The sequence below is a fragment of the Armigeres subalbatus genome, chromosome 1 (genome assembly GCF_024139115.2).
Source record: "Armigeres subalbatus isolate Guangzhou_Male chromosome 1, GZ_Asu_2, whole genome shotgun sequence".
Taxonomy (NCBI): domain Eukaryota; kingdom Metazoa; phylum Arthropoda; class Insecta; order Diptera; family Culicidae; genus Armigeres; species Armigeres subalbatus.
Genome location: NC_085139.1, coordinates 153,461,527 through 153,486,748, shown reverse-complemented (window position 1 = coordinate 153,486,748; position 25,222 = coordinate 153,461,527). Strand labels below are relative to the sequence as shown.

The following is a 25,222-nucleotide window of genomic DNA, read 5'->3' as shown; positions in this document are numbered from 1 at the left end:
AGGTCTTAAACGACAAAAACCAAACAGTGTAAAAAAACTGGGTGTAATCAATTTTATTTTGCTGGTCGGTTGATGTGCTACCGAAATAAGTAAATTACTTCGCCATTTACAGTTCTTTCGGTTTCAATATGTTTTTACCGGATTAAATCCGTAAAAAATATTACCGAGCTGGATTTCTGAATTTAAGTGTGTAGAATGCATCCTATAGACTACTAATAGCTATAGACAGCTTAGCGAAAATCTTTACGAGTTTATTCTATCAACGTTTCAGAAGTATGTAGATGGTGATGTCTCAGGCAAGGAACTATCGCTTGCAGAAGCATACTTGCCTGAAAGCGGTGACCTCAAATTCAAGGCCAGCTAGACTCTAAAAACAAGAAATCATCCGGGACGAGAATTTCGGAAAAAAAAAGTTGCACGGATTGGATGATCGGCTCGAGATGCAGGCCATACGTTACCATACAAACATGGGCTGAAGCGAGTTTTAACTATGAGAACAATGATCAGGCTGAACACAACGATTTGTATATTCAAAGACTATTGAAAAAACCGAAGTTCTACCGTGTTACCTTATATATTTAAAGAAGAACATCCAAAACTCATTTCTGTTTTTTGAAATAACCTTTTTCACCAGGGGTTAAATGTAGCTACATCATTCACAACTCATCACAACCATAAAATCCATATCTTCACTACATATGTTGGTTTTTCATAGCCTTATAGACTTTGTCATCATATTGAACGCTATCATATTACACTTACGAAACCTGATTCAAGAACAGATCAATTATGTAGCATATACGAAATATCTAAGCAAAGGTAACAAATTTTCAATCCTGCCATAAAGCGTTGTTATCGATTGTTCCGAGGAAATGAGCGGATGTCTTTTCACTTATCTTTGCGCCAAGTACTCTTGACATGGCTCGAACCGTTTCTGAAAGACGGTGAATGAGATATCTGCAGACAACCTCGTTCGCAGTACGTCAAAACAGCTCTATTTTACTGCTTAAACTGCTTAATGGGTACAATTCACTTATAAAATTTTTATCATTTACACATTGATAAGATCGTCATGGAGAAGAATTGTGCAGAATGGTTCGTTATTCGCAATCAATCCCTCGTCAGTGTCACAAGTTGTGTCAATTTTGTATCTAAATGTGGTTGTTCTACGGCAACATTTTGTACAATACTAATTTTTGAATATATATTTGAATGTGCTTACTGAAAGAAAACATAGAGTGAAAAATAGTTGTAATCATGCCAGAGATAGCAACAATATCTTACCCGAGTTCCGACAAAAATCAAGATTCCAACCTTTCCAATGGAAACCTTCATGACGATGACCAGGTAGTGAAAAATTAATTTTTTGATAATAGGTGTTTGGATTTATTAAAATATTGCTATTATTAATATGTTATTAATATGAATCTTAAATTACATTAATTTCAACAAGGTCTTGACGTTCATCTTAATATTGCTTATGTTTATAAGATCTGAAATAATGTAGAGGTACTGTGATCCGTTAGCATTATGTTTAGCGTTTCAATATCTTACCCCATATTACCACCAAGACTAAGTGTGCCATGTTCGATATTATGTTTCTATTGGAATAATTTGCCGTTTCCTCATATGTCAATTTATTGTGGCTTTCTATGCCTGCCATTTTATGAACTGGCATCTTGTGTGGCAAAGCATAATGCATCATACACTATACTAATTTATAACCTTTACTACTAGAAAGATCCTACGCTATCCTGGCCCTTGCTTTAAAGGTTTACTATCGTTTGCCACAATTGCTCATAGTGCTCACTTATGTTTATTAACTCGAAGCATTACACACTCGATAGAAAGATGTTATTGAAATATTTGTCAGAAACTTATATTTATTGGTAAATGGTGTGTTTGCCTTACATCGATTTAGATTTATTACAACAGCATAGTAACTGTGAAACTCACAAACAGTAATGAAATAGTGGTTATGCAAAAGTGCTGTGATTTTTATGGTTGGATTTTACTTTGGATTGATCGCCGCGAGTTGAAAAATTTCAAACATTTGATAAATAATATTACGTGAATTGCGAGATGCGCAGCTACAAAGCAGATCTTTCTGATAGTGTTTGGTTTAGAAAATTGTCTCGACTTTCCTGAGCTTGAGAGTATTCGTGTTCGAATGCATAAATGGTATTTGTCGTACAAACCTCGGAGTTACTAACTGTGGACGTGCCTAATGAATACTTGGCTACAAGATGGCAATACTACCATTTTTCCTAGAAATTATGTGACATAGATAATGGGATCAGATAAATTTGACCGCTCCTGAAAAAAAAAGTGTCCTTGCATAATACGTTTCAGAAGTGAGATAGTACTTTGAGCTTTTATTTACTTTATTTTTTAACTATTTTGACTAAATGTGCTCATTTTATACAATTGAGTCGAAGTGTTCACAGGGTGACTCTCATTTTGTGTCCCACCAGGAAGGCGGTGATAGTAGACCTCATTTGCCAAAAATTGTATGGTAAGGTCGGTCCACATTTCACTCCTAACTGAGTTATTGCCAAAATCAATTTGTTCTATCAATCATATCATAATCAAATCCCTCCTGGTCCTTGACTATTGTGATCAATCGAAGATACTTTGTTTACTATATCATGTGGTCGTTGACGTTTCAAACAAGTCATAAGCGTTTTTGAACTATTTAAAAGTGCTTGCAACCTGATCTCACTGTATTGCTAAGATGACACTGTTGATGGAGTTTATGGGGCAAAATTGGTGGGGTCCACTATCACCTCCTTTTGGGGTGTAATGCCAATTAGCCGTCACCCTGATATAAATGACTTTGTTTTATGCTATATATCTATTAACCAAACATAAAAGATTTTTGTTTTACTATTTGAGCCGTAACAGACCACGATTTATGATAGATGGCATCGATAAATCTCGAATAGTATACGTTTTCCTAAATTATCTCGGCTTTCAAAAATTGTACATATAGCATTTCATTTATTTATTAATTTATTTACTTATTTACTTATTTATTTATTTATTCATTCATTTATTTATTTATTTATTTATTTATTTATTTATTTATTTATTTATTTATTTATTTATTTATTTATTTATTTATTTATTTATTTATTTATTTATTTATTTATTTATTTATTTATTTATTTATTTATTTATTTATTTATTTATTTATTTATTTATTTATTTATTTATTTATTTATTTATTTATTTATTTATTTATTTATTTATTTATTTATTTATTCATTTATTTATTTATTCATTTACTTATTTATTTATTTATTTATTTATTTATTTATTTATTTATTTATTTATTTATTTATTTATTTATTTATTTATTTATTTATTTATTTATTTATTTATTTATTTATTTATTTATTTATTTATTTATTTATTTATTTATTTATTTATTTATTTATTTATTTATTTATTTATTTATTTATTTATTTATTTATTTATTTATTTATTTATTTATTTATTTATTTATTTATTTATTTATTTATTTATTTATTTATTTATTTATTTATTTATTTATTTATTTATTTATTTATTTATTTATTTATTTATTTATTTATTTATTATTTATTTATTTATTTATTTATTTATTTATGCATTCATTTATTTGTTTATTTATTTATTATTTTTTATTTAGGCCGTTACAAATATTTATTTAACGTTTTGTTCTACTGGTCTCCGAAAGGTCAAGGGGGATAATAAAAAATAAATATTGAAATAAAAAAAACTCCTCGGATTTGTAAAAAAATGTTTTGAAAATCCTCAGAATTATCCGAATTGTATTTTGTTGCCCCCTCAAAATATTATTTTTTGGCAAAAAAAATCCGAGGGGGAGACAAAATAGTTTTTAAATATTTGTATCGGCCTTATTTATTTTCTTAGACCACAATCTTCAATTTTAAACAAAAAAGCCGCACAGTCAGATTTAAAATAATTTAAGAGTATGATTCTTAAAAACTACTCTTCTAATGTTGAAGTCAAAGTCTTCACTAACTACATTAAAACATCTACAGCATAAATCTGAAGAGCACCTGTGGTCAATGCTTCTTCAACACGCACCTGAATGTATGCTTCATACAAACCTTTATTCTTGTCCACTACCTCAACTTCTTATTCCTATTGGATACTAATGTTGTATTGACTTGGCTATGTCGATATGCTGCATGTGACAGCGAGTTGACATGATTATCGTCGACAAAACTCGATGCGTACCGGTACGATGTTGTACGATTATGTTGCACTGGAAAAACTCGATGTCGTTGGGATGTACATTTAAGATTTTCACCGGGGTGTTTCCTGGTAGAGAGGCCTAAGCCATCGAGAACCAAGGCCAGACCGATGAGAAATGAGTCTGGTGCCGTTCTCTCAACCCGTAGAGAGGGGTTATAGCGTTCACGTAATGAATTGGCCGTTGCTCGGGTCCGGAATACAGTTTGACCCAACCGAACACCTTCATTCGAAGGATTTCCTTCAAACGATATCACTATTAGCCTTTTCATTAACTAATGCTAATTACCTGCTCTATTTTGTGCCCTTCGGACGGCACACGGCGTTGTCAACCAAGTCATAGCGATGAAGAACAAACAAATTTTTGCTCCAATTCTTTGTTCTCAATTATAATTGATATGGGTACATGTTATTAATTAAAGGAACACTAACCCAAGTATGGAGTAATAGAAAATTTTATAAACTAAACGAAAGCACAGAGAAACAACTTCAAAGTGCACTGTCACTAAAATTCTCAGAGTAAACTGCACAAGAAGCGAACGTTAGAAATTGTTTATCTATTTTGTTCTGTTCTGCTTTGTAATTCTTATCACCAAACATGTACATTTTTGAATCTATACCGGTACTTCGCCTGCATTTCCTGTTAGTACTTCTAAGGCTATAGGTAAATTGGCAGCTTTTTATGCCTACAACTGTATACAATAATAAATTATGTTCAAATGGAATCCCGGACCGAGAATCGAACTCGCCATTGCAGGATTCACAATACAAAACCATTGCCAGCAGGCCAATGTTATGTCCATCAAATTAAGCAATTAAAAAATGTAGCAGAAAAGATTAAAACTTCAAACATGGTGTGATAATTTTTGATTGATGATGACATTGATAAACCGTTCTGAATCGATGACGTCTTTATCTTTTTATCTTTATTTGAAGCAGGGAGAAGCCCATTTGTGTAAAGCAATATCCTTTCCCCAAATGGGCGCAAAGCATCTTATTCCTTTAATATCAACAGACATTATAATTTAAAACAGATACAATATTTCTTAAGACTATTACAATTTATAAATTCCTAATTAATTATCCTGACAAACTATTTATCAAAGAGTATTTGTGTAAGAAGCGACAAGTACTTTTTTGCGAAGGTTCAAACGAAATTTCGATTTGGGCAGCACATCGGTTGGAGATACGGCTCATGCTAATGAATGGTTCATTCATTGGAGTAGCTACAGCCCACTATCTCTATCTATCTCTTTTCGAAACGCAACAGCAAATTGAATTTATTTGATCATGTTTTTGATCTTCGAAGGATATTGCATCATAACCAGATATTTTTGCCATTTTTGCAATTCTGAGATTGTTCTTAGATTTTTATTGGAAAAAGGAAATTCAATGAAATTTCAGAACTACACGTATAGTCTTGACATTGAGTCAACATGAAGTTTTGGATAAGTTGTTTTAGTTTCAAATGGCTAAGGATGCTTAGGTTGCTAAGGCTACCGTACAATTTCTAACAAATCCTGATTTTGCTATGAAATTTATCAGAAAACTTTGAATCCCTTAAGATTTTCAAGTTGTTTTAGAGTTTTGTAATATTTTTTTTCTAATCGAGCAAATGTTTTTAAGCTTTCTAAATAAAGCTAATCTTAAACGATACATTGTATTTCTGAATAACCTTTACAAATACGATACAGCGTATTGAAAGCCTGTCATATCGAAGGCATTTTATCTGATAATTTGTGTAGAGAAGTGTTCTAGGGATTTTGCTGCTATTTCTCGAAAAAATAAATTATTTCCAATTATCACGCTTGGTAAGATTAGGCTGTTAGATTGCAAGGAGGGGTAACTGAAAATTAAACAATAAAGAACTTGGAATCTTTCGAATGGATTTTAAAAACTCCACGAACTTATTTTGCTTTGCTAAACTCTTATTTCACAGCACCAATATAACCAGAGAAAAGACTCAGTAGGCACTGCTGCAACTGTGAAAAAATTAACTTAGGTGACAGCTCGTGCAATAGTTTTCTCGAAAACGTATACAAAATTTGTTCCTATAAGTTAATGTGTTGCTAAATTTGATAACCAATTTAAAAAGTATCGGCAAGTAAGTTGTATTAGTATTAGGTTGTAGAACTGATTTTTGCCTTTCTCGTTGTACCAGAAGGCTATAATTTCACTCCAAAAGCCAAATTTTGATAGGAGGCTCGGAGACCCGTAGTGTTATATACCAATCGACTCAGCTCGAAAAACTGAGCAAATGTCCATCTATGCGTGTATATGTAAGTAGCCCCGGGATTTTTTTGTTAAACACGTTTCATATAGAAGGACTTGACCGATTCGAGTGCAACTATTATTATTAATATCTTTATTAATGAGGTTTTCGGCCCTGGACCGGTTCGCCTCGTAAGTGCAACTAGTTTCATTCGACGGAGAAACTTTCCTAGTTGGACACTATTGTTTTTGTTTGCTAATAGCTCATGCGGTTTGAATAATATTTCTATTTATCTTTTAACAAATACGCTGTTTACATGCACACTTTAAATCATTAATCAATTTTGCCGTGACACAATCCATTACTCTCATAGTTGAGTAATTCTTAAGCAGCGTGATATAATCGCATCAAAGCATTTAACGTAAATTGCAATTACACTGGCGCCCAGCTAAATAACCCACAATATAAAATAACGAACGAAGATTTGAGATTACGACAAGTATCGATTTGATTGTTTAAATGTGTGATTCATTTGATTTTTCGCGAGAATCATTTGTAATCCAATTTAATTGTAGGATCAACAGAGTTAGTTTAGTGTAGCAAAGAATCTGATTATAGGACAATTCGCCAAGACTCGTTGGCGTTCAGACAACTTTTGGTAGGATTCACTATCGTTTATGAAGTTTTAGAACAGATTTAGGTTTTTGAGATTGGTGGCTTATGTTAAGTTTCCAGTCTGTTAGTCCTCTAGACAGATTTTTCATCACTAGCTGACTTAAGAATTTTTCATGAGTCGGCTCTCCGGTTCATGAAAAATTCTGTGCTGTTGGATAAGGTTGTGTTACGGTTGGTTTAATTTTGTTCGAATAGTTGTAAATATTCGATCGAGTCTGTATCGTTTGTGCTATATTGTGTATGTTTTGTTTGTTGATTCTATGTCTGGATTCAAGAGGAAAACCTGAATGTAGGCAATACAATGTTTAGTTGTGATTTGTCCCAGGTTCGTTCCAGACATCGAATCGTTGATGCCAAATGGCATTAATTGATTCGGGGTGCCTAAATAGGATCGGAGTCCTAAACGAAATCAGACTATGAATACAGCAATAGGTTGCTGTAGTCAAACAGCACAAAACGCGATAAAAATATGTTTTGCGGGACTTGGCTGATGGACCAAAATCTCATATGAAACCTCGTCATTTCCCGTAGTGGGCACCACCTAGCAGTCTCTCTCTCAGCGCACCAGGAGAGAACCTGCATTATTTTAATTTGTTATTTGTTACATGCTGATTGTTTATCTTTATGTTTGTACAAAATAAATTTGTTACACGTGCAATTTACGTTGCATTTACCATACTAATTCGAATTCAACACATTGAATCGAGAAAGGCATAATCACCACTGGGGCATAAATTTGGGGTTTTGCCTTTCTCGTACCGAAAGGCTATCATTTCACTACGAAAACGAACGAACCATAGTGTTATATACCAATCGACTCAGCTTGACGAGCTGAGAAAATGTCTGTCTGTCCGTGCGTATGTGTGTGTATGTGTGCGTATGTGTGTGCACAAAAGCTAAGAAAAACATTAGACAACTTTTTATATAGTAGTCATCAACCGATTTTCTCGCAACAAGTTTCATTCGACAGGGGGCAAAGCCTAGTTGATCACTATTGAAATTAATAACGATCGGCCGTGGCGTTTAAAAGTTATAAAGAAAATGATACATCGAACCATTGTTTGTTGCTTATGATTTTTTAAAGGCTGGCTTGCAGGGCCTGACACCAAACCCCCTAAATTTCCGGAGGACCATTCCTCCTTATTTCCGGTGGACCATGGTGCACAGTTTCACTTAGAGTCCCTCGCTGGCACTCGGACGATGATCAGCCGCCCCTAACATGGAGAACAGACGCTGTTGTGAGCCGATCCTGACATGGAGAACAGACGCTCAATAAGATTTGCACCTCCGGAGAGGAACAAACCCCCCCTTCCCTGTCAGCATACGACCATAGTTCCCACCGGGGTTGGTTACCCGATCTTCCCTAAGGTTGCTCGTATCCCGGCCAGCACCGCGGGGAGGTAGGGATAGGAGTTGCAGGGTAAGAGCTCAGGACCGCGAGATGGGGTCTATTTTATTCCTTCAGGTACGCGAAGTACCAATGGTACGCTTTACCCAGCATTTGCCGTGCCGAACACGTGCGTGGAGCGCAGCGAGCGAGATGGGCAGACCAGGTGCAAAACGACTTGGCGAGAGTGGGGCGTATCCGAGGATGGAGAGATGCGGCCTCGAACCGTGCATTGTGGCGTCAAATTGTTTATTCAGTGTTATCTGTTTAGATGTTAACTAAATAAATGAATGAACATCGAACCATATTAGCACCATATAAGGTTGGTGTCTTGGCTAAATGAGAGAAAGGCAGTATCACTACTCGGTGAATTAAATTGGGTTTTTTAAAATCATCTTAGAATTTATTCTATTATTTTCTTGATGTCAGATTGCCTTTCGAAAGCTCGTAGTATTTATCAGGTCACTAAATAGAGGGCCGGAGAAAAGAATTACCTAGCTAATTTATCCAATATTCAACATATAATCTAATCTATGTTCAAAGGTGCACCTATCCTTTTCTGAACGTATCAAGGTTTTTGGAAATCGTAGGAGATTTCTAGATTTTTTATTGAATATCATTTGAAATGTTTGTCATCCATAGATGCCGGGTAGGCCAACTTGCGAACAGAGTACTTCAGTTGGGTCGAGTGAAAATGATAAACTTCCTGTGTTGTAGCTGCAAAAATAGAAATGTTAAAACAAATCACACTAAGAATGCTTAAACAACCCCCGTCAATCATTCAGTTGATTTTTTTGTGCAATTTAACTGAGTCTGGACAGTCACGGAGTAACAACCATAGATATGTGTAGTCAAAGCTAAAGCTAAGTCAAAGTTTATTTATTTGCAAATCATTTCAAAATATGCAATTATGAAAATTCTTCTTTTGGGCATGATTGGTAAATGTTAATGTTTCATTTATTTTATTTCCTCAGACTAAGGCCGGAGTAAGTTTTGCTGTATATAAAAGTTGTCTTCTTCCCGGAGACGAGCCAGCCTTGGGCTGAAAGTCTTCTTAATAAAGACAATAAAAAAGTTGTCTTCTTCTTCCTATTTTTCTTCTTTCCTTCTTCTTTCTTCTTCCTTCTTTCTTATTCCATTTTCATTCTTTCATCTTCCTTCATTATTCTTCATTTTTCCTTCTTCCATCTTTGTTCCTTCTCTTCCTCCTTCATTCTTCCTTTCTTCCATCATTCTTCTTCCTTTTTTTCTTCTTCCTTTTTTTCTTCTTCCTTTTTTTCTTCTTCCTTTTTTTCTTATTCCTTTTCCTTCTTTTTTCATCTTTCTCCATTCTTCCTTTATCCTTATTCCTTTATCTTCTTCCTTCCCTATTTCTTATGTCTGCTTCCTTCTTCTTTCTTCCTTCCTATTTCTCCGCTTTTATATCTTCCTCTACATTCCTCCTCTTTCTATTTTTCTTTATTCTTCCTTATTGTTTTATTCCTCTTTCTTAATCTTTCTTCCTTCTTATTGTTCCTTCTTCTTTTTTCCTTTCTTTCATTTTCTTCTAAGTCACTTCTCACTTATCACTTCTTATTTTGTTACTTCTCACTTCTCCCTTTTCCCACTTCTCACTTCACATATCACACTTCTCATTTTCAAATTTCTTTACTAACTTATCACTTTTCACTTCACATTTCTTTCTTCTCACATCTCACTTATCACTTCTCACTTTTCATTTTTCTCTTCTTACTTCTCATTTTTCACTTTTCACTTTTCACTTTTTACATTTCACTATCCACTTTTCACCCTTCACTTTTCACTTTTCACTTTTCACATTTCACTTTTCATATTTCACTTCTCACTTTTCACTTTTCACTTTTCACTTTTCACTTTTCATTTTTCACTTTTTATTCTTCACTTTTTACTCTTTGCTCTTAAAAAACATGTGGAAACATGTACGTCTATGTTTGGAAGTTGATATTAGCATTGCCATATCATTATAACATTCCTGATATTTTTCCATACATATGACAAATGATCCATAAATCTTTGGAAAATGATCCATCAAACTATATTTCGTTCCATAAAAATTCTAATTTGTGCAATTTGTATAGTGATTATGATCCACAATTCCAGTAATATGATTCATAATTTTGTTCATATGATCCATAATTTTGGTAATATGATCCATAATGCTTGGGAAGAAAGTGAATCAAATTAATCCACAAAATTAAAAAATAGCCGAATTTTTGGATCATATCACCAAAATTATGGATCATATGAACAAAATTATGGATCCAAATTATGGGTCATATGACCAAAATTAAGGATCATAAATATTACTGAAATTATGGATCATCATCACTACAAAAAATTTAATGTTTTATGGATCAAAATATAGTTTTTATGGATCATTTCCAAAAATTATGGATCAAAGCAATATTTTGTTGGACTTATATCGACAAAAACGGGAGTTGTGGTCAAATTTACTGCATCTGACACAGTGACCCAACGGAATAACTCCAGATAGGAGGACCACAAGTCCCAGAATATATTCTGAATTCTGGTATCCGTACGAGCAGAACAGTGACAAAACCAGACCAATGCGACAAAAAATAACGAAATGGCAGCAAGCAAACAGTGCGTAAATAGATTACGATCATGGATTCAGATTCCAGTAGTACAAAAAAGTAAGTTATAAAAAATAGTCACTTTATTGTAGTCTGGTAGAAAGGAGACGGAACTCAATTGAACTTTCATTTTACTTAGGGATCCAATCAAGTACGACGTCATGAAGTGGCAGAGCAGAATAAGAAGAAGTCTTAAAGTGGATAAAACGTTATAAACTATTAGAATCAAATCGAAAGCAAAATGAATAAAAGAAATGTACGCAATTTGGGTAATAAATCACATGTAAAGTTTAAGTGGATACTATCAATTGTAACAAACATCGCTACAACATTGATGTTTTATAGTGTCTTCAGCGCAGTTGAATGTTTGATCAAATTCAAAACTCGGTTTGATCATTTTCAGTGATAGCTGTGTTGTTAGACTGAAAAATTTATATTCGCCAGACTATAGCAATGTGACTATAGTACAGAATGGTTGTTGTTTCGCTTTCTAAAGTAAAACTGATTGTATGTTTTATAATCCTATCAATCAATCAATCCGGTAAGATAATCTATCATCAACCATACGTTCTTGAATTCGGCTGGACATTTTGTGATATCTTATGATTATCACCTATCGCACAATTATAAATCAGATATTTTGGGTATTCCCAATTACTTATCGAGGAAAAAAATAGCTCATTTTTTGGCTACTCCGATGTTAATTATTCATCATTACCAAATAAGGACATCCGAAAATGAAGGGCCAATTTTTGGTACATAGTCATTTAAAACAGCACATGCAGCAATCACTACAATGCAACGAGGAAAAGCTCCTCCTTCCATGCATAGGGGCATATTTTGTCGATCCGGTTCCCTTTTAAGCAAATAATTTACTTCTAATGATGCATGGTTTCCGAACACAAAAAGTAATAAATAATTGCATAAAGTAGTTTTGATGAGAAATATTTAGTGTTTCTGTCGCGTTTTGTATGACTGAACTTATGTTATCTTTTAATTTTCTATTGCTTGAATACGTTCTGATCCTATATTATTTTTCCCAATTCTAACCATTGATGTAAACATTTATGATATTTCATATATATTGTTATTTTATATCGTATTATTGAGAAATAGTCTCCAATCATGTTCAACTTAATTAACTAGCTTATAATACATAGTAAGAAACATAAACGAAGAAGTTCCTAATAACGTTAATTGCATTGCATTTTTTCCAGGTCGATGCGTTACCATCCGAAAACGATGAACAAAACCGTCCCGAGTGGTCCAACAAGCTTGAATTTCTTATGTCATGTATTTCGATGTCCGTTGGCCTAGGAAATGTGTGGCGTTTTCCGTTTACCGCGTACGAAAATGGGGGTGGAGCGTTTTTAATTCCCTACCTCATCGTGTTATTTGTCATTGGTACGAAAATTATGCGAAAATAATACATCTCGTCAATTAATACATTCCTTTCCCCAATTTCTCCATGTTTTCCTCCGTGCAGGACGGCCGCTGTACTACCTGGAAATGGCTCTGGGGCAATTTACAAGCAGAAGTTCGGTGAAAATTTGGCAGATTTCCCCAATATTCAAAGGTTTGAACTTTATGCTTTTTATCATTATAATTCACAATCCTCATATGTCTTAATTATCATACTAATTAACGTTAACAAATCATAAAACCATCGTTTGGAGATGATAAAGTGTTAGGAATAGATCATTTACTCCCCATAAATTTTCAACCTCCAGTGTATTTCGAAATGACGATTTCTCGTGAAGGTAAATTGTCAAATAAATGACACATTTTCTAAGAAAACGTTCACGGAATTGTAAACTTGATAATTGGTGAAGTTGCATAAAAAAGCACGGATATATAAGGTTGTTTGTTTGTTTTTTCATGTAGAATTTCCAATTGATCACAGATCGTACCAAATGATCCTCAACCCAATAAATCGGATATTCTATAACGTATAAATTAGGGTGGTTCAAAAAATCGATTTTGCTCCACAACGCTCATCTGATTCTGTATCATGTTCTGAGTGTCCTCCGATAATTTGAGCTCTTTTGGATTAAACCTGATTTAACATAAGCCGTTTTAAGTTTGCACGCAAATTAGTATAAGGAAATTCATTTTTTCATTATACTGATTATGGCGAGGATAAAAGATAACCTACATAGCTGAATGGAACACTCAAGATCTTTCGCTCAGCCAAAACCGCATCATATATAATTAATCGTTCCAATAATTAGTAATCAAATTTAATCTATACCGTAGTTTCCTGGAGCTAATTGCGTAACTAACAAAGGACATAATGCTGCTCCTGGTGCGAAACATAGCACACACAAATTCAGGCTACTAAGGTAAAGAATGTATTTTGGGCCACCCTTACGGAGGCTCTTAGTTTGGACCACCAAGAGGAATTTGCACTCAGTGGTCAAACTGGTGGTCCAAAATACCTCCCTTACCCTATGTTGCGCCTGGATACGGCCAACCAACCACTGTATTTGATTCATTTTTTATGGAAAATTTCTAATTCTCCATGGAAATTTTATTTTGCTGTCGTCATTATCAGTATAATGAAAAAGTAAATTTCCCCATACTAATTTGTATGCAAACTTGAAACGGCTTTTGCCGAGTCAGTTTTAATCCAAATGAGCTCAAATTTTCGGAGGACAAATCCATGTAACTTTTACTATAACAAAGAATCACAGATCAGTCAAAAAAGCGTTTGGTGCACTTTATCTGAACACGATTATCTAATTCTCCAATGCAGTGATTACTTCTTCGGCGGATGCGAGCTGATGTTTAGGAAGAAAAATACTTGCGCCCTTTAGATAAACTTGTTAAACCATTGGACAAGAGCTATCAAAGAACAGCAGGCAAGTTAATTAGGGCAAACCTAAGACAATCGCTCACGTCCTTACGATTAACAGAGGAAGGAAATAAATGTTAATGAATATCACCTGCATGTTATTTACTCATTTGTTCAAAACTTTTTTCAGTAACCAAATTTACTTCATATTTTTCATGCACTCATAAAGCTACAGTGGACCTATATTTTTGTCCAAAGATACATAATTACAGCAATGTGTGCTTCGACCAAATTGTAGGCACATTTAAGGGATATAAGTTCATCATACCCTATAAATCGATATCTAGCATCTAAAAAAAGTTCTGGGTAAATTATACAAATTAATGCCAATGACATTTTAAAACACTGCGGTGTCCTTTCAGGATTACCACCACTAGGCAGAATTTAACTTCCGTAAATGGGTCCAACGTCCGGCTAGCTCGGGATCTTCGGGATTTCAAAAAATATTTCCCGAGAAATTTAGTAAATCCCGGGATTTTTTGCCCCGGGCCATCATGGTTTGGACTCTCTATTGAGGTGCAAACCTAATCGAGTATCTGTTATCTATGTTAAGAGTATCTCACAACAGTGTATGTTCCTCATGAGTAACAAATAGAGGACAACTCACAAGAAATGCGAGAATATTAAATGAATTCCCACGTGCTGAACAATGAACGGCATTTCCCAGACGTTATGGATGTGAAAACTTTTGGAGGGCCAAAAATTGAGCACTGCCGTATGATGCAAGGCGACAAAATAAGAGATGCCAACAGATCTGGTAAAGTCAACAGTTTGTGGGAAAAAGCTCAAGAGTAGATCTCTCTATATTGCGTCACACGGGGTGCACCTTAATTTAACCCATAGCTTTAGATAAGAACTACCGAAATATTCCAATCTGAATAACACATTTTTATTTCGTTAAATGCAATTTAGGACTTGAATCACATTCTCTAAAGATCCATAGCAGCATGCATGCATGTATGTAGCAGCATGCATGTAAAATGTGCTGATCACCTATTGGTGGAGGTGTGTGCCAGAATGTTGTTTTGGACTATATCTCGTGAATGTCCTTAACTCGACGTAGCCACAAGCAACCGATTTCGGGCTAGGCGGCTGAATTATCCCGGACCAGGGTTTGCAGCAATCGCTCTCAATAGATAATGAACAACGATAAAAGAGACAAAAACCTCTTCGAATCTCAATAGGCCATGAAAACAAGTCTATCGCACTTGTATACAAGTTGGAACAAACTGATTCGGATATGCGGCCCCCACCGAGGGAGCCAGGTAACTCCTGCTAGGGGGAGGTTTATCTCCCTCGCTCTCCCTATCCTCGCAGGGTTTCCACAGCATGGTATTTGTCGTCGAGATTTCCGACGGTTTCTTGACAATTAGATGTATTACGAAGCATAGTAGGAACGCTTTTCGAGATAATATTTGGGTCGCGATAATTACCAAACTCGAAACAGCTTTTTAAGGTTTTTCCAATCACAAACACGCGACTGTCGCTGACATGACGCTGGGTGACAACATCACTGGATCACTGTATACAAGGTTGAAAATTACTATGGAAACAGTAACTTTTGTTGAATATGGAAAATTTTGATTTGAAAAATGTATTGGAGGTAACCACTTTCCTTCGATGGGACTCGAACCCACGATCATCAGTAGATAACCTTGGCACGGCGGATTACAATGAAACATCTAAAATACTGTATGCTATCTAGATCTAACTAAATAATACTTATGAATGATGATCGTAAGATAAATTCCCAAAAAACTTAATTTGGGCTTCTCCAATAATAAGATGTGGTACAGCTGGTTTTGACCATGCAATGTTGCTTCTCTTATGTGAATTTTTGTTCAGAGATCTAATTGCATTGTGTTTGCCATTTCCGAATCTCACCTTTGCACAGTAGAAAATCCACCAAATTCGCATGGACTTTATATTAAATTGATGAGAGCTATGGAGATTAGAGATTCATGATCATCACTAATAAGTATTAGGTAGAACTAGAGTACAATGTGGTAGATCTCCCCTTGTGACAAACCACGATTGTAGACCTTCAGACCATACTCAGGGATTCCTCGGATAACCCAATACATTACACCCCAACACACATATTCTAAGTACTACAAAGAGCGTGTACCATACTACAAATAGGCCAATAGGTCATTTGTAACGCATGTAGATCGGATGAAAATTAATAAAGTTATGAACATACTAGGAGAGATCGACTATGATGGTGTTATTTGAGGTTATGGCTTTCAGTCTTCTTATGCTCAAAAACGGGGGTTACATTTTTATTCGACGTTTTGCTTACATATATTGTACCTTTATCAAGAAGTTAAGTCCCGTTGTATTGTTACATTTGTATTTACTTAATATTTTTATAGAACTTGGGTTATCCACGTGTCAACCACATAAGGGCTAACGAACACTATGCTGCGGAGCGACAATGTACCAGTGTAATGCCAGAAAAAATAAGAAGAAGAAAAAGTGTAAAATTAAGCAATAAATTGTTATGGCTTTTGATAATCTTCACATTGTGACAGCTTTGGCGTGGTTACAAACACAATGAAACGCTTTATCCTAGATTCATTCAGTTCGCATGCTTGATAACTAATCTAATCGCATACTACCGCAACCTACATTCGAAAGCATCCTGGAAAATTACGGTTTTTGCATTCCGTTATTTTTCTTATCAGTATCAAGCAACTTCGCAATATATACCACAGGGATGAATCCTATAAAGTTAGATAGCCTCGGATTGCAAATATCTTTGATGTTTTATTATAGAGACTTGCAGCCCTAGCCTGGTTCATCACTTAGTAGGGCAAAAATCTCTTTAAAAAAACTGTATACTTAGCCAATCATAGATTGGTAAATACCTAAAGCTACTACATATCTTGTAATGGAAGTGAGAACACGAAAGCATGGATCTCCCGGGCCAAGGCTTGTGCGTAAATGAAAGATGTTGAAGGAACAGTGACTACTACTTGCATCCATGAAGTATCTAGGAAGTGGTTAGTACTTTCTCGCTGACGTATTGACACTTTTTTAAGAATTACTGGTTTGGATATTGGATATGGTTTTCCTAAAACGGACAATGATGCACCTTACTTATTAGATGTTACAATGATACACCTTAATTACATATATCGTATATTGTGATATTGCTTCGCTGACCAACGATATTGTGGTAAATTATTCTCGAATAACTACCTGGGCTTCCGTAATCTGGGAAAGTGACGAATGCGCCGAATTACAACCTATCAATCATTTCCAAGATTAAATGTACAATTACAAACATTCAATTGTTGGAAATCCGGATATTTAATCGCTGGAACAAGTTTTCAAAACCAGACCGTTTGCTGCAATACGGCAGATTGCGAAAGAATGGCAAGTGATACCACAAGATACTGATCGTTTTATTGAAAGGCTGGCACGATAAGTGATTCAAGAATCATCGTATAGTAATAAATTGTTTCATTTGCGCTTCAACATACATGTGACTTGACTGTAACTACGATATCAGCAGCGCCCCAATCAAGAATTGAAAAAACAAATCGTAAATCAGCCTTATATTGAAAACGCATATCTCACACGTGATCATACTTATTCATTTATTTACGAATTGGGTAAAATGATTATTTTGATTGAGCAGTTTGTTTAGGTTTACTTGCAAACCAGTTTTTACAGGGTGTCTGCAAATTATCCGTACATATTTTAACAGTTTGCTTCTGAAAAGCAAAAAATGATAATAACAGGCTGTAACATATGTACATACTTTCTGGAAATTCTGGCTATCAACTTATGGGCAAAATAAAAATAAATCTTTGTAAATGATTTTTTTTGGGTTTTGGAGCCTTCCAACTCACCGTATTTGAGTCGGATTTTTCATTCGGTGTAGTCTATCTCGAATACAAGAACCAGCAAAACACTGAATATATCACTGAGACAGTTGAAATCATGTCACAATCATCTGAAATATCTGAGAAGCATTTGTGAAAAACAAAGCGGCCATGGTGATAATTTTCCGACAAATAAAACTTGTTTCATGCTATCCTATTATAACTACATGTAATGCACGCCGTTTTTTTTCTAATTACTTGTAAACCTATTTTGTTGCAAGGATTATTTGCAGTTACCCTGTATTAAATGTAAATAATACTACGATCCTCCTTTGAAACCTTTTTGGAAATTGACCATTTTTTTAAACCTGAAAAGCCATTCCAGCTAAGCGCTCTAAAATTAAATTTTATAAGGAAATGGCGAAAAGATTCAAAAACTTGCTCAACAGTTTGAGAGTGCCCATAACTTTAGTTTAGGTCTTACTAGTCGTATTATGGATAAGGTTGCACGAAGGTTCGAAAACTCTTTCAATCAAGAAAAAGGGCATTCAACCTCTATTAAGACTAACAATCTAATTCGTCTCAACTAATCAGAAGAATATTGGTCAGAAGTTGTCCCTGCACTATCAATAAGTGACATGGACCTGCATGTACCAATTGAATGTAGACCATGTGATCTCCAGAAGACACTTATTGTTGCAATTTGGTCCAAAGTTGAGTATATTCTAACTTTACAAAAGTGGGCAATGTTGCTGTCATTGGAAATATTTCAGTTTTACATTCGCTGATTAGAATAGTACATCAGCACATCAGTTTTTTAAAACTTAAAATGAAATGCAATCCTTGCTAGATAAGTCTCAAGTATTTTGAGGATGGCGCATGCAGAGATGGATGAGAGGTGAATTGAGTGCTGTGTTAGGGTGATGAAGTAGACGTTGAAATGCACTGAGATCGGTATGCGTTGTGATAGATAGAAAGAATGTTACAAAAAGTGTCCCCTTTGAACGATGATTTAGGCCTTATTTTCCTCCAGGATCCTTCCGCTACAGTACTTGTATGAAGTCCGCAGTTCTGGGAATTGTGTAGCCACATGTCGACTCGTTGGTGATTAAATCTGCGTCTGTCCGGGTGACACGATGTTGGGAAATGCATCTACGTACTCCCGTGCACACAACACTAGGAATAAAAATTTATCTATTAACTTAAGCAATAAACCCATATACTAATAATTATATGATTATAACCATCATTTGGAAATTTATACTTTCATTTTGTTCGTGGAATAACTCGCGTAGGGGTAGTGGGGTGAAGTGAACGGAGAAAAGTGGGCAACGGCTTGTCTATTTCACATTTATGGATTTCTCGTATTATTTTCCATGCCAAACCATGCTTTTCGTGTTATTTGAAATAACTATTAAACCGCGAAATTTTAAACAAATTCTGTGCGCTTTCTCAAAATACTAGTTTAATGTAATTTCGGAACTGTGGTATTTAAGTCATGAAAACTTTGAGTTCAAAGTTCTGAATCAAAATATCATTTACATCGTTTATTTAGCATGTTATGGAACAGTGGCGAATGATGAATGATTTCATTTTTGCCTTTCTCGTACACCAAGGTGTAACGAAAAGGCTATATATTCACTTCCAAGACGATTTTGTGATAGAAGGTCCGGAGACTCATAGTGTGATATGGGGTCGTTCAACAATGATGTCACAGGTTTAAGGGGGGGAGGGGGTCTAAGATTTTGTGACATACATGTACTAAGTATACAAAAAAGCGTGACAGAGGGGGGAGGGTGGGTCTAGAAATCTCAAAAAGTAGTGGACGTCATATTTGAATCGCCCCTATACCAATCGACTCAGCTCGACGAATTGAGATGATATCTGTCTGTGTATGTGTTTTTTTTTTTTTTTTCTTCCTAATCAATGGAGGGGGAATCTGCTCAACAGACATCCTGGGTTGACCAGGAAGTGCTGGGTTAGGGGCCACCTCCAATGAGGGAGGCAGGACTGCATCCCCGACCAGCTAAACCGTTTCCATTGCCGCCAAGCCCATCGTCCCTTCGGTACAACCAGAAAGTAATGCTTCAAAGGGGGGCCAGTGCATGACGCACCCTCGAGGTTAGCTGCGTGTCCTTGCAGCATCGAACATCGTGACTCGCTTTTTTAGAAGATCTGTGTATGTGTGTGCGTGTGTGTATGTACCCGGGTAGAAGAAAATAGCAAAAGAATAACAAGTTCCACCATTAATATATGAATAACAGAATAGCAAAATCTGTTGTTAGTTTGTTTGATATAGTTGCTAAAGTAACTAAAATAATAGGAGAAATCGTTTGAGCGAGTAGCCAAAAAATAAATCATTTTGCTATTATAAGAGCAATAGCAAAATATTTGCAGAAAAGGAAATATCAAAATCAATTATTACTAGTGTTTTAGAAAACATTAATTGGCATGAGATCCTTGCAGAATTTGATGTCAACTCAGCCGTTACATTAGTATCAAATATTGTTCTGTATTCTATTGGCCAATTCGTCCCCAAATGCTTATCATCCTCTCCTATAAGCCCACCCTGGAGCAACAGTTATTTGAAACGTTTGAAGAATATCAAAAAGTCCGCCTTGAGGAAATACTCCAAGTACAAATCTCGGTTTAGCAAAGCAGTTTATCTCTCCGCCAACCAACGATATAAGCGTGTGAACAATAAACTTTTCAAATCGTATCAACGAAAAATCCAGCAAAAACTTCGTCGCAACCCAAAAGGATTTTGGAACTATGTGAACAAACAGCGAAAAGAATCTGGCCTTCCAACAGTCATGACGAATGGACTCCTAGAACAAACATCCACGGAGGGAATATGTGACCTTTTCCTAAAGCAATTCTCCGGTGTATTTTCTAATCATTCGGTTACTGAGCAACTAGTACAGCAAGCTGCTGTCAGCGTACCCCTCCGTCCTCCAGTCGGTCAACATCCTTAAGTCACGGAAGAATACGTCGATGAATGCTGCTCGTCGCTAAAATCATCTACCAGTTCGGGCCCGGATGGTATTCCTCCAACTATTCTCAAAAAATGCTCTACAAGTTGGTCGTTACCTTTGTCAATCCTATTCAACTCATCGTTACGTTCAGGAATATTCCCGGATTTTTGGAAAAAATCATACACTTTTCCTGTCTTTAAGAAAGGTAATAAGCAAGAGGTAAAAAACTATCGTGGTATAGCATCGCTATGTGCCATGTCTAAATTGTTCGAACTAGCCTGAACTACATTTCTGAGGATCAACACGGTTTTGTTCCAAAGCGATCTACAAATACTAACTTGATCATCTACTCCTCGATTATTATGCAAGCTCTTCAGAAAGGACAACAAATCGATTCAATATATACTGACTTCTCATCAGCTTTTGACAAAATCAATCACCAAATCGCTGTCGCCAAATTTGAACGACTTGGATTCTCTGGTTCCATTCTCTGTTGGCTCAGTTCTTATTTAGGAAACCGTAAAATGGCGATAAAAATTGGCGACTATGTTTCTTCGTTTTTCCCTGTGACTTCAGGAGTTCCCCAAGGCAGCCATCTTGGTCCTTTAATTTTTATAGTTTACCTGAACGACATTAACTTGCTACTCAAGTGCTTTAAACTATCATTTGCCGACGACTTCAAATTATTTTGGATCATAAACGGTGTAAAGATACATCATTTTTGCAATCGCAGTTGGATCTCTTCACTGACTGGTGTCAGCTAAATTGTATGGTTCTCAATCCAGATAAATGCTCCTCCATTTCGTTTTCTCGTAAACATTCAGCAATTGCCTTTGACTATACTATTGGATCAACCACACTACGTAGAGAGACTGTTGTCAAGGATCTAGGCAGTGTTGCCACATATAAAGATTTATCTTATATATGAAGATTTTTTAATATTTTTTGATAAAGATATCTTTATATAAAGATTAAAGATTTTTTTGAAGAAATAAGATTTTTCAAGATTTTTGTGCATTTTGAAATTTAGTGTTCTGTTTTTTTTCTCATTTTTGGCCGATACTTTAATCCGATATCATGACCGATAAGGCAGTTTTCACTCAGTAAAATCCGTCAGCTACCAGATGGCTATCGCTTGACTCAGTAGTCACGGAATGTTAATCGTTTTTCAAAGCTTATCATGTACTTTACGTTCTATTCGAACTGTGACAATTATTGAACTGCCCAGCGCCACCGTTGCAATTCAATTCAAAATGCAAAAAGTCAAAATATTCACACTACAAACCTGAAACACAGACAAACAGACATAACACTCGTAAAATTTCCTTCGTTCACTGATTTACTGGTCAATTCAAATAATCATTAGTTGGCCAATCGGTCACTAGAGACGCGCGCATCGGATTTGCTCGAGTTTGACATTTGCTCACTACCGCCATCTGGTTCGTGATTTGCCCAACTAACTGAAATCAACAGATGTCGTTAGTGTTTAAATGACGATGCTCAATGTGTTATGTCTGTTTGTCTGTGCCTGAAAGGTTTATAACTTTTGTTCACCTTGATTTGCAATAAATGGGATGGTACAAAAATACCTCGAAACTCGTTTCAAAATATACTCTCATTACAAATATCTACCTGCTTCTAAAAAACCCAACAGATTTAAAAACATTTGTATACTTTAAAAAAAGTGAATATTTCAGCTATTAAGCACCTATTCAAGTTTAAGCCTGGAGCACAAAGACAAGTTCGCCAATCAACTCGTCGAATTTAACAGTTTATCCACGGGAAAATGTCAAATTTGACGGGCGAAATGACGAACGATGTTATGCGCTTCAGCCTTAAGTACATAAAGATTTTTTTCAAGATTTTTTGCTCACAAATAAAGGTGAAAAAGATTTTTACGCCTGAAAATGAAGGTGAGGTTCGAAAAATAAGTGGCAACACTGGATCTAGGTGTATTATTAGACACTAAGCTGACGTTTAATGAACATGTAGCTTTCATAGTCTCTAAGGCCTCCCGTACTCTGGGTTTCATTTTTCGAATAGCAAGGAATTTTAATGATGTCCACTGTTTAAAGGCTCTATATTGTTCTTTAGTAAGATCCACTTTAGAATATTCATCTGTAGTTTAGGCACCTTACTATCAGAATAATATTTCCCATATTGAATCAGTTCAGCGTAAATTCGTACGGTTCGCTCTACGTCACCTCCCGTGGAGAAACCCTGACATTTTGCCTACACGCTAAAAATGAACTACTCAAAATTGAGTCGAATCCGACTCATTTTCATTAAAAACGGGACAACTTAAAATTTGAGTAAGGGATACTACTTCAATAAAATGATATTTTCACGAAAGTTAAGCTTGGTCTTCCATCAATTTTTAATACGACAGATGCGAATCAAGTTTATCTATCTATCTATGTGCATTCTACGACAAACAGACTCCTAGTTTAAGTGCAATCATCATTTTATTGAAGTAGTATCTTTTACTCAAATTTTGAGTTGTCCCGTTTTTAATGAAAATGAGTCGGATTTGACTCAATTTTGGGTAGTTCATTTTTAGCGTGTAGTTATGAGGACCGCTGTAGGTTAATTGAGCTAGATTTACTAAGCGTCCGCCGTGATACTGCCCGTGCGTTATTTGTAGCAGACCTTTTGCTTCTGAACATTGACTCGCCTCCTCTTTTGTCCCAGCTGAATTTCAACGGCAGCCAACAAAACCTTCGTTCTAGACAATTCTTTTTCCTCCGCGGTGCCGGAACGAATAACGGGCACAACGAACCATTTTTGAGCATGTGCAGAATTTTCAATCGCTGCTCAAATGAATTCGATTTTTACTTGAGTCGTAACACTCTTCGGAAAAGGTTTTCCCTCACCCTGTCGCACTTTTAGAAAGGTTAGTTTAAATTGTTGATACTGGATCTAGACTAAGTTAATCATTGTAAATAGTTTTTTTTTCTGCTGTACAGAATCCACACAGAATCTATTTTTAGACATTTGTTGTTGTTATCATTGCCGGGTCCATCTCATCGTGAGTCCATTGTGTCCTTTTGTCCGTATCGTGTATCCAATTGCTCGTTGCATTGTTCGGTTGCCGCTTATCTGGGTACGTTGGAGGTATGCCTCCGAGAAGAACAATTTGTCAGTCGTCATCGGGCAGCCGTGTCGGTAAGAAGCGCACCCCAAAACGCCACCGTTTGGGCTGCACCTCAGGCGACTGACAAGGGTTGGTGAAGGGGCTGGGAATCGAACCCATGACCGTCCGCTTATAAGGCGAACGTGTAGCCAACTACGCTACGGGACCCCCCATTGTAAATAGTTGTAAGAAATAATTGTATTGTGTATCATTTGGAGTGAAATTGTATTCTGTTGGTACGAAAAGACGAAGAGGTTTTGCGCCCATTTGAGAGAGAACAAAAAGAGTTCAACTCAAACGGGCTTTTCCCTTTTCCTAAAAAATAAACAAACAAATAAACAAAATTTATTTTTCTGCTCTTCCTTACATATAAATATAATAAATAAATATAAGGGAAGATCCATTAATTACGTAACGCAAAAATTGGCCATTTTCAACCCCCCCTCCCATGTCACACTTTTTGTATGAAGAATCTGAAATTTTTTTTATGGATCGTCACACTTCAGACAACCCCTCCTCCGCCCTCTAAGCGTTACGTAATTTATGGATGTTCCCTAACATATAAATAACAAATTCTACTATTATAACAAAATTTGTTGTTGGGATGTTATTTTATGTTATTCATGAATAACATAACCTGATATCATAGTAAAATGTGTTATGATTATGTTATTTGTCTGTTATTCACCTCTACCCGGGTATGTGCGCAAAATAAAACTCACTCATCATTTAGGCCAGAGCTGCCCAACGTACGGCCCGCGGGCCGGATGCGGCCCTTGGCTCTATTTTTGTGGCCCGCGCAGCGTGATAGAAAATACATCATAACCGACCCACAAGTTTATCTTTGTGGCTCAAGAAGCTTCTATCTTATAATTTATTAATAAATACTGTAAGATTCATATTTGGAAATGGCTGGATTATTTGACCCGAGTGACCCAATGAAACGATAGGTTGATATGCGTTTTCACGTTGTGCTAATGAAAGCCGGTTTGCTTAATTTGTTCGGAAAGTGCTATGGTGTTGAAAGAATATGATCTGAAACGACATTACGAAACCAAGCATCGATATTTGCACTGAACTAGGAACTTCAAAGATAATCTGCTCATTTAATTTAAATTTCCATTTTTCATTTGAGTTATTAGTGGAACAGTGGGTTATCGAAGTCAGTACTGGTAGTTTTCGTGATCGTCATAGTTGCATTTTCACTTTCAAGAGACCAAATGAAAATGTAGCGGACTCCCAGTCACCTGTCACATAACAAGCAGTCATAATGGGAAT

The 25,222-nt window shown here is 35.7% G+C and overlaps 1 protein-coding gene across 3 annotated transcripts in view; it reads left to right on the top strand.

Annotated features, from left to right (window-relative positions):
- The first annotated feature begins 1,092 nt into the window (after positions 1-1,092).
- Positions 1,093-25,222, top strand: part of LOC134207548 (sodium-dependent nutrient amino acid transporter 1) — a 53,720-nt gene continuing 29,590 nt past the window's right edge. Inside the window, exons 1-3 of one of the 3 annotated variants that reach the window (XM_062683261.1) lie at positions 1,093-1,347; positions 12,367-12,553; positions 12,636-12,725. In XM_062683261.1, the coding sequence (XP_062539245.1) occupies positions 1,258-1,347; positions 12,367-12,553; positions 12,636-12,725 (367 nt within the window). In that variant the 5' untranslated portion in view covers positions 1,093-1,257. Of the gene's footprint in view, positions 1,348-6,233; positions 6,368-12,366; positions 12,554-12,635; positions 12,726-25,222 lie in introns of those variants that run through there. The other 2 variants (XM_062683255.1, XM_062683267.1) reach the window with 2 other exon arrangements.